At 46.6% G+C, this 11,086-nt stretch overlaps 1 protein-coding gene across 2 annotated transcripts; it reads right to left on the bottom strand.

The window, feature by feature from the left end:
* Positions 1–489: 489 nt before the first annotated feature.
* On the bottom strand, positions 490–6,626 carry LOC119293687. Of its 2 annotated transcripts, none has more exons than XM_037572069.1 (10): positions 6,386–6,626; positions 5,433–5,476; positions 5,250–5,355; positions 5,031–5,151; positions 3,644–4,209; positions 2,947–3,217; positions 2,561–2,834; positions 2,105–2,269; positions 1,047–1,535; positions 490–960 (listed from the first exon to the last, which is right to left on the bottom strand). In XM_037572069.1, exons 1-10 carry the CDS (start codon positions 6,609–6,611, stop codon positions 685–687), a joined length of 2,538 nt encoding a protein of 845 aa, XP_037427966.1. In that variant the 5' UTR covers positions 6,612–6,626; the 3' UTR covers positions 490–684. The 2 variants fall into 2 exon arrangements, with proteins under 2 accessions (XP_037427966.1, XP_037427973.1); XM_037572076.1 differs by having other exon boundaries at positions 685–960; positions 2,947–3,211; positions 6,386–6,611.
* Between the last annotated feature and the right edge of the window lie 4,460 nt (positions 6,627–11,086).

Below are 11,086 nucleotides of genomic sequence, written 5' to 3'. Positions count from 1 at the left end.
TCGGCGCCTACCTCGCCGCGCTCTGCTGCGAGGGAGCATTCCAGTGCATCCGCAAGATGGACGTCGTCGACCTCGAGGCGGGTACCACCATCGACGTGGAGGTGCTCAACTCCATGTCCGTCATCATGGACGACCGCGTGCACGCCAAGGAGAGGTGACCAAGCCATCGGCGCCGCGGGAGACAAGGCTGGCCCAAGGTCTCGTGGGAGGACGTCAAGCTGGAGCTCCAGCAGTACCCGGTGGAGCACCCGGAGATGTTGGAGTTTTCCGGCATGGAGCCGTGTGCTCTTCCACGGCCCGCCGGGCTACGAGGTTGGGGCTGCAGATCTTCAAGTCGTGCATGCGCCGGTCCCCTCCCGCCGCGTCAACGTCCAGGACCTAGCCCGGTCCACGGCCTCAAAAGTTAATGGTGCTGCTTTGTTAGATAGATATTTTCTGGTTTATTGTTACACAATATATGTAATAAACGACAGAAAGAAAAAAAGAACAAACAGACAGACAGACAATAAACCGTTCTTTTCTATCTGATCTGAAAATAAACAAGTTGAGCTACAGCCGAGGTCCCTAGGAAACACTACAGGTTGAACATGTTGGAACACATCTCACGGGCCTCTTTCCAAAATTTCACAGTAGCTACCAACTCTATATCTCTATTCAGGACAGCTGACAAGGGGGGGTGCTGAATCAGTAGCCATTCGGCCACATTTGGTTAGCCTGGGCGGCGGCGGCAGCACTCAAGTTTCCGTCGCTGGGGTTTCGGTGTTCAGGTCCTAGGCCTGGCTGCGACTGCCCGAGCGCTGCGCCGTACTGCGACGGCATCTGCCCCTGCCTAAGGCCGCCCTGATGGCCCTGCTGCCCCTGGTAGCCTTGCTGCCCTTGATAGCCATACAAGGGGTTGGCAGCAAGAGGCGGCATTCCTCGCGAACCAGCTCCATGCATCCACATTGCAGGGTTCTCGCCCTGCAGAGACAAACATGCAAGTTAGCAATCCGTACAAATTTCCTAATATATAAATCTAGTTCCCCACTCTTGTGTGAATCTCTTACCTGCTGTAGAGACATGTAGGGGTTTCCATCCTTGTATTGGGAGGGCATTGCTCCATCAAACCCAGGAGCTGTGGTTGCCGACGGATTGCTTTGGTTCAGGGCAAAGTTTTGAGGCATGCCATTTGCAGTCCCGAAACCTCCAACGTAGTTGGAGAGCATCGAGGCTGGCTGTGGAAGGCTCCCAAGAGGAACACTGCTCTTGTATTGTGGCATTGGGTATTTTACGCCCGAGTTGGGAGCTGCAGCTGCGCCTTGGTGGAATAGACCGCTGTTCATGTATGGTTGCTGATAGGCAGCAGGCGGGAGATACGCATAGCTTTGCGGTAAAGATGGGTATCCGATCATGCTTGCATATCCAAGGGGAAGACCTCCTTGAGCATAAGGATGAAGCGCAGCAAGATGGTGAGGCAAAGGAGGACCTGGAGCAATGCCGGTGCTTCCCTGAGAGTGGGTCAACTGTGGGTTGGATAAACCACCTTGATTAACATTCTACAAGAACAAACCATATTAGAATAGTGATGCAGTAATAACTAAGAAAACACAACATCTAACGTAGCAAGAGAACAGCAGATTGTAGCTTTTTTAGTAACACAAATAACAGCATAATAAAATCCTAATGAGTAATACATCTATGATTTAGCTCTCTAGATTAAAAATGCCCACGCAGAATTAGGCACAAATGGAACTGTTGCTAGCCACAGGACACAGAACTGAACAAAATAAAGCATGAGGCAGATGTAACTACAACAGGATTTGACCAAACATGACCAAAAATTGACTGCTAAGTGCTAACACTCTGGGCATAGTTAACAATTAACATACAGCATAGCTGCACTAAGAGCAGTAAGCAAGAGTTATCCTGGTTGCAGGCTGCAACTTCAAGACACATTTTAGAGCGCAGCAAGCAAAACTGTATACAACTAACACAGGTTCCCCAGCAAACAAATCTATTTTACCCTTTTACCAGAAAGAATGAATTCGTACATATAGAATTTGTAATGCATGGCTACTCTCAAAAGAGTTGTCGTCTAGTCCATGATTCAGTGAAGTGTTCATACCTCTTGTGGCTGTGAAGGAACAGTTGCATTGTTCACGGACGATTGTGGTGTACCATGAACCATTGTAGCCAATGGAGGGTTAGTAAGCAGCAGCGAGAATGCTGGATCCAACTCACGGAAAGGCGGTATTGCTGGTGGCAATAGGCCATTTGGCATATTTCCTTGCTGCAAGTAATAAAACAAGTTTGTCAATGAAGGAAGAATGAAGCCAGAGCAGGACTAAAAAACTGCATTTTGGAAACACTGGTTAGCAAATACAATTAATACAGTTTGCACCAGGGCATTTTTATCCACTATTAGGTCAGGTAGTTGGTTTCTTCATTTCGTATCAACATGGTGGTAGATGTGATATACCAAAATAATCACAACTCTAATATTACATGTACATACATGGAAAGTAACAACATATCAATAGAAGTTCTTATAAATAAACCAAGATAAGAAATGAGCACATACCATGAAGTTAGAGAGGGGAGAAATGTTTTGCATTTGACGATTGTCCTGCAGATAAGTCTGCACGGTAGGCTCTGGTTGTACTGCACTTGACGTGGCATAATCAGATGATAAATTGTATTCGGTGTTGTTTGTAACATCCAGTGAATCAGCTCTTCCCACTTCAGACTGTTGTGCTGATGTAATATCAGGATTCTCTGCATTACTATCTGGTGCAGAAGCAATGTACTCGTTGGCTGCAGGAGTTACTGTCTCCTTGTTTTCAAATTCGTGGATTCTGAAAATGAAGGACTCAAAAATGTCACATGATGAAGGACAGTGGAGATACTGAAAATGAAGGACTTCACATGATGAAGAGGGCGTAAAGAATTTGATGAAGAAATTCATACCTGGCATCACATTGGTCCCCTGACTGGTTATCAGGAACTGCTGCGACCTCCACGTCACTATTGGCAGGCATCATGGAGCATGGCGCATCAAGTGTCCCAGACACAAAACTACCGAATGTCAAGTGCGCAAAATCTGCATTGGAAACCTGAAGATGGCCTGGGATTATTACAGCTGGGTTATCATCAGATGGTTTTGGTCTGTTTTCCTCATGTATAGTCAAGTGTTCCAACTCATACGCTGTAGTAGACATATCACCATTTGAATCTGCATCTAGAAGGATGAAATCATTAAAATTGAGAAAGACGATCTATCTATAATTAACAAAAGAGAGTGACTAGAAAGACAGGGAATTCTGGTCAGTTAGACAAGCAGGGAGCACGCAACATGAAATGCGAAAAGAGGTATGCATAAGCTCTACAGTCAGGGAGACCCAAGGTAAAAAGAAATCAGAAAAGAGGCACGGAAATCAGGGTTTGATGTACACACATCACACTGAACCTTGTGTTTGATAGGTAAGACATGCATGTTTGCCAGTGGGTGAGCTGATAATAGGCAATAAACATGCATCAAAAAATAAAAACAGCTCGGGGTCATACAGAAATATAAACTCCAGTATGTTCTAGCATAACAGATCTTCACATAGGCACAAATGAAAGTACAGATAAGAAGAGGTAAATGACATCGTTCATAACTTACTTTGGTTGTGTTCAAATGAATGTTCATCAGAGAGATAGACATCTGTTTTCTCTATCAAGTCATTATTCAAGATCGTGCCTTTATCAGACGGGGATAATGGTCCTGGAGATGTTAGGCCAGTGGCATTGCTTCCACTTGTCTCCTTAGTTTGCTCGTTGGCATCTCCAGCGTCGTCATTCTTGACCTCCAGGGTAAATGATCTTGGTGCGCTCACATTTGCGGAAGCAGCACCAATGCCTTCTGGCACATCAGACCCCTGTCCTGGAGGTAATATGCCAACAGAGTCCTCCTTAGGTACAGAGGGGGACTGAATAGTGCCATTTGGTAATTTCTCAGCTGTGACACGGTCCCCTTCTGACGGCAAAACTGTGTTAAGATTTGCATTGGCAGCGACTGAACCACCAACTGGCTTGGCAGCATTATTTGCAACCGGTCTGGCCCCAGATTTAGCTTGAGGCCTGCCCATCTTCACTATTTCAGCCAAAGAAGGGCGCCCTGGCACCCCACCCCAACCATGCTGCACTTGCGGAGGCTGGAAACTGGTAGACTTCGCATCAGCTAAATTACTGGTAACAAAAGCACAAAAGGTTAGGAAGTCTGTCAAGGAAGTCCTCGAGCTATGTACTTGCATTACCAGGTAGTCACTAAGCATACAATGTATAAACAAGCGAGTGAAGCTGTGCATCATATAAAAACTAAAAAAGCTACTGTTCCAGTTTGTAATTGTTCTGAACTTCTGATAGAAACACACGTAATTTTTCTGAAAACACAGAACATGAAGAATCAAACATGTACAATGCAGAGATAAAATGAAAATTAGAAGACAGGGCAGCTCTGAGCACATGGTCCATCTCTCCCTAATCGTCAAATTAGAATCAAGCATGCACGATGCAGAGATAAAATGAAAATTAGAAAGCAGGACAGGTCTGAGCATATGGTCAGTCTTTCCCTAATCGCCAAACTAAAATGCATCATGATCCTGCCAAGTCTGAAGTTGTATCATCTGATTTCACTTTTTTTCAAGACGGTGATGTCTGCAAAAACCCTAACTCGTTCTCTACTCCCTCCCTCCCTCAGCCTTCTACCAAGTGTTGCAACAAGGAGTTGGCTATGTTCCTTATCTAGGAAGAAAGCTAACAAGGGTGAAATCATCTAACGGTGCTTGACAGTTAATAAACTACAGAAACATGTGATGTATTTTTTGTTGTACTTGATTTTCTTAAGAGAAGAATGGATTAGACACTACATAAATCAATCAATCAATAATTACAACAGAGAATAACAGAACTGCTGTAAGAAGTGCAACAAAACTGGAGCAAAAAAAAATAACTAATATAATCAGTATTTCACGAGAATAGCTATGCAAAATCATGATCTATTTACATACCCAGCTTCTGAAATTGTTTCCATAGGATTGCTATCCTTGACAGCATCAGAGGTTGATGTGTTTGGTGGCGGAAGTAACTCTGTTTCCTTCTTGATAGGACCTTTAGCGCTAGCAGTTGAGTCTGCTCATATGTTGTTATGTTGATAACACAAACAAAATGAGTGACTGTACAAAATCAAACTTTGTTATGATATCACAATACATGATTTAGCACGTTACCTCCCGGACCAGAGTAAACACGTCCACCTCGATCCGAGCCAACCTTAGAACCTCGGTATGCAGGTTTATAGAAGGGGCGAGACCTTGTTTCCTGAGGAGCTTTTACCTGCAGGTGATAAGAGTTTGTCAGGAGAACGAGCAAGTGGCATACTTAAACAACAGAAATGCCAAAAATGCACTGACCTCCTTTTTGTTGCTACGCTTTCTCCTCACTTCATGGAAGGGATCTGAACAAACATGACAATAGAATTAGATAACTTGCCAGCATACAGTTAGTTGCTTGTGTAGAAAATATCATATGTGTAGGTAAGCATTAGATAAAGCATGAGCATAGGACAGGTATGATCCACAGAAACAAACGAACAGGAGGATCTTCCATTCGGCTCTTACTGCAAAGAAAGGCCATTGTCATCGTCTCTAGTGAGTTAATAGACTTGTTTCCCAAGAATAAAAAGATTACCAAATGTACTAGTTTCAAACACACAAAATAACTGCCACTCTTTTGAACAAAAGGAATGATGCACCAATAATGAATGCATCTATAACGCTCACAACATAATAAATGCAAAATTAATCTCCAGGTGAAAGCTTACACACTATCTACACCTCAATGCAATGTGCAGCCTCTTACACAACAGCCCCATAAGTCAACCATGGATTGAAGATATTAAATGTGGATAATCTACATGGACCAACTATATCCTATTTATGAAACTTACTACTTAAGAGTGCAGGAGCACATAGATCAAGCCACTAAACTGGACCTGCTTACATCACGAGGCACCACAGCTGCTGCTTCCTCACACAGCAAAATCAAAGCTGCTTTGCTCATTATTGAACACTGCAAATCCGCATTGGATCAAACTAACAGCAGATACATGCATACAAATCACATGCCTTACACTACATCGTCGTGTCAGAAATCCGCTCCAGATTGCCAGGCGATAGGATGCTAGCGCGATAGCTAGGGCCCACGCTGGGAGTCACAGCCGCAAGGGAGCGTCGCGAAATCACTAACGAGCTGCGCGGACTAGCACGCACGCCAATCGGCTACAAACCCTAGCGCTGACCGACAAGGCACTAGTAATACACGAGGCGAATTCCAGGCATGGGGGGCGGGGGGGAGGCGAGGGTACCTTGGGAGATGAGGCGCTCGACGGCGACGTCGGGGTCCATGGCGCAGTCGAGGAGCGTGGCGTAGATCTCGGCCTCGGTGCGGTCGGCGAGGATCCCCTTGAGCCCCTGCACGAGCTTCCGCGAGGCCTGCGGGATCTCCGCCCCGTCCCCCGCCGCCGCGGCCCCGCGGGCCTGCTGCTGCTGCCCCCTCCCGCCGCCCCCTCCTCCCCGGCCGCCGCCCCTCATGGCGCTGCAGGCCCCTCCCTCCGGATCCGATGGCTACTCCAGCCGCCGCCGCCGCCGCCGCCGCCGCGTGGGGAGAGCAGCAGCAGGCAAAACCCTCGCCGCCGCCGCGCGTGAGTCCCGTGTGTCGTATCGCCGCACGCACACGCACACGCCACGCACCCTCGGACGAACGGACGAAGGAAGCTAGCCTAGCGCAGGCAGGAGGAGTATATATTGCTGGATGGAAAAATAATGCCCCCAGCTGGATTGGGAAGGGGGGAAAGAGTCCTGTGTGCCGCTGTGTACCGTGCGTGGGCGTGCCTTGTGTCGGAGCGGAGCAGGAGTAGGGTTTGAAAACCCAACCAGCCCCTCCCGCACGCCGCAACCCCGGCCCGGGGCACCGACAGCTGGGGCCTTCTCCTTCCTTCCTTGCCAAACCAAACCAAACGGTTTGTGTTTCTTTCCAAATTCATCCTGCTTGTTTTTTTGGCGTGCGGAGTCCGTGGAACATACACCGTCCATCAACAACGTGTTTATTTATTTATTTATGGTTTGTATAAGGTTTCTCCATTTTACTTATTACTACATGATGTGTCGTTATACTCGGCGGGGCGGGTGGAGTCCGTGGAATGTGCACCGTCCATCAGGTGACAATGCGTGTACATACGTGACATGTCTATTAGCCATGGATGTTTTTATTCGTTTTTTTTTTTGCATCATAAATCTATTCGACTTCGTTGGTTCAAAAGCGGCGAAAATACAAACAAGTCTGGTTTTCTTTCTTCTCATCGTGGAAGAAATGAAAGGTAATCTACCCTCTCTAGGTGCAACAAGTCTTTGGGGTTGTCTTTCAGCGGCTTCCCCATGCTAACGACCTCTTGATCATCGGTGGTGAGGATGGTCGTCGAACCTCGCGTGCGCCGACCTGTGTAGGCCTCCGTTTAGGCTCTTACTAGTTTAGGTTTTGGTCGCTCGATGTCATGGCTTCGGTGACGGCAACGACGGTGCTGAATAAAGAAGCGTCGGTTCTTTCCCTGACGGGGCATTATGCTCCATGGTCGGTGATGGATTTGGGAACTACTATGTTCAAGTATAGATGGTGCGGCGGTGACGACATCCTTGTGGCGGACTTGTATCCTCGGGGTTTGCCGTTGGGACGACGTTTGGTCAGGCGTCGGTGCGGAGCAGACGAGGTTGTTCAAGAGCAGGTGCTGACGGTGATCTACATCGACGGCAACTGGAAGATGGTGGAGGATAACGGGTCAAGTTCCTTCTTCGATGTAGTCTCGTGGGGGTCTCACATCTTGAGCATGATGGCGTGTTCATGGTGCTGCCCCGACAGATTCTTTCAATGACAATGGCTTTGTCTTTGGGGAATTACTTTGGAGATCCAAAAAGCTGCAGATCAATGATGGAGCCGAGTCTAAATTGGGTAAATAGGTGTTCTGTCCCCTTTTCCTTTGGTGGCCACTGTAGTACCTCATTGGATTCTTCGGTCTTGATTATAATTTTCTTTCTTGGCTGGAGTCTTTTGGGGTATTGCTAGGTTTTGTTGTCTTTCTAGTTTCGTCAGGTTGGTGTCTGCGTGATTTGAATTTTACTCATTGTTTTATGAATGAGATATATATTATCTCAAAAACACGATAAAAGTACATTGGGTGAAATAAACCGCAACGTAAACAACGACAAGCATTCCAGATAAATTTAAAGGTTACATCAAGATTCTTCGGAATTGCCATCTATATTTCACCAATTACATCGCAACATCCTGCAGACTCAGGTAAATATGAGTGAAGTATTGTGTCTTTTTATTTTCGTGTGAAACTTTCTTGATCTTCAAGACGCCATCATTAGGAACTCGCAAACCTAGCATGGTAAAAGGGGAAGAAAAAAGTGTTCCTTGGCCCCAAACCGTGGTAATTGGTGCCTGTGGTTCATGGGAGACAAGGGTAACCGACTGATACAGACTAAGAATGGAGATCATCTCCTCTGATAGCTAAGATTGATTCTCGACAACGTCACTCTTTTATGTAGCAAACAACAGCATTAGTGAAAAAAGTCTAGCATGTTTGGTGCACGAGGAGCTTGTCATGTATATATTGCAGAAAGGAATAATAATTGTTGTATTGGGAAAAAAACGTGTGTGTGTGTGTGTGCATGTGCCTGAAGCATGAGTAAGGTTTGAAAAACCAATCCCTTGCACGGTGTCTACTAATTTTGGTTTTGGTAACTCAATGCCATGGCTTTGGCGACGACAACGACGATGCTGAATAAAGAAGCGTCGGTTCTTTCCAAGACGGGGCATTATGCTCCATGGTCGGTGATGGATTTGGGAACTAGTCTGATCAAGTATGGATAGTGTGGCGGCGACAACATCCTTGTGGCAGACTTGTGTCCTCGGGGTTTGCCGTTGGGACGACGTTTGATCAGGCGTCGGTGCGGAGCAGGAGAGGTTGTTCAAGGGCAGGTGCTGACGGTGATCTACGTCGACGGTAACTGGAAGATGGTGGAGGATAGCGGGTCAGGTTCCTTCTCCGGTGTAGTCTCGTGGGGGTCTCACATCTTGAGTATGATGGTGTGTTCAGGGTGCTGCCCCGACAGATTCTTTCAATCACAATGTCTTCGTCTTTGGGGAATTACTTTGGAGATTCAAAAAGCTGCAGATCAGCTATGGAGCCGTGTCTAACTTGGGTAAATAGGTGTTTTGTCCACTTTTCCTTTGGTGGCCACCATAGTAGCTCATTGGATTCTTTGGTCTTTATTGTAATTTTCTTTCTTGGCTGGAGTCTTTTGGGGTATTGCTAGTTTTGTCAGGTTGATGTCTATGTGACTTGAATTTTACTCATTGTTTTATGAATGAGATATATATATTATCTCAAAAACACGATAAAAGTACATTGGGTGAAATAAACCGCAACGTAAACAATGACAAGCACTCCAGATAAACTTAAAGGTTACATCGAGATTCTTCGGAATTGTCATCTATATTTCACCAATTACATCGAAACATCCTGCAGACTCAGCTAAATATGAGTGAAGTATTGTGTCTTTTTATTTTCGTGTGAAACTGTCTTGATCTTCAAGACGCCATCATTAGGAACTCGCAAACCTAGCATGGTAAAAGGGGAAGAAAAAAGTGTTCCTTGGCCTCGAACTGTGGTAATTAGTGCCTGGGGTTCATGGGAGACAAGGGTAACCCACTGATACAGACTAAGAATGGAGATCATCTCCTCCGATAGCTAAGATTGATTCTCGACAACATCACTCTTCTATGTAGCAAACAACAGCGTTGGTGAAAAAAGTCTAGCATGTTTGGTGCAGGAGGAGCTTGTCATGTATATATTGCAGAAAGGAATAATAATTGTTGTATTGGGAAAAAAACGTGTGTGTGTGCATGTGCCTGAAGCATGAGTAAGGTTTGAAAAACCAATCCCTTGCACGGTGTCCACTAATTTTGGTTTTGGTAACTCAATGCCATGGCTTTGGTGATGACAACGACGGTGCTGAATAAAGAAGCGTCGGTTCTTTCCCTGACGGGGCATTATGCTCCATGGTCGGTGATGGATTTGGAAACTAGTCTGATCAAGTATGCATAGTGTGGCGGCGACGACATCCTTGTGGCAGACTTGTGTCCTCGGGGTTTGCCATTGGGACGCCGTTTGATCAGGCGTCGGTGCAGAGCAAGAGAGGTTGTTCAAGGGCAGGTGCCGACGGTGATCTACGTCGACGGCAACTGGAAGATGGTGGAGGATAGCGGGTCAGGTTCCTTCTCCGATGTAGTCGCGGGAGGGTTTCACATCTTGAGTAGGATGGCGTGTCCGGGGTGCCGCCCGGACAGATTCTTTCAATGACAATTGCTTCGTCTTTGAGCTGGAGATCCAAAAAACTGTAGACAAGCGATGGAGCCGCGTCTAACTTGGGTAAAAGTACATTGGGTAAAAAACACGATAAAAGTACATTGGGTGAAATAAACTACAACGTAAAAATGACAAGCATTCCAGATAAACTTAAAGGTTACATCGAGATTCTTCGGAATTGTCATCTATATTTCACCAATTACATCGCAACATCCTGCATGACTTGGGTAAATATCACTACTGGAATCAGCTAATTTGCCATCTGCCAGCTCTTTGCCATCCGCTAGCTGACGGCAAAGAAGCTCTTTGCCATCAGCTACCAAAAAGCAGACGGCAAAGATCAGGCTGACGGCAAAGAAGCTCTTTGCCGTCCGCCAGATCTTTGCCGTCCGCCAGCAGACGGCAAAGAATCTTTGCCGTCAGCTGGCAGACGGCAAAAAGAGAGGTGGCCCCCACCCCCCGCCCGTTTGGGAAAAACTTAACGGCCCACCTCTTTGCCGTCTGCCAGCAGACGACAAAGAGGCAAAAGGGCGGACGGCAAAGAGGGGCGGACGGCAAAGAGGGCAGTATCTAACGGCCCGTACCCCCCCCCGCCCCTCTCTGTTCTCTCCTCGCCCCGCCACCACTTCCCACCGCACC

This window comes from Triticum dicoccoides, chromosome 1A (assembly GCF_002162155.2).
Source record: "Triticum dicoccoides isolate Atlit2015 ecotype Zavitan chromosome 1A, WEW_v2.0, whole genome shotgun sequence".
NCBI lineage: Eukaryota > Viridiplantae > Streptophyta > Magnoliopsida > Poales > Poaceae > Triticum > Triticum dicoccoides.
This window is presented reverse-complemented; position numbering and strand designations above follow the sequence as displayed.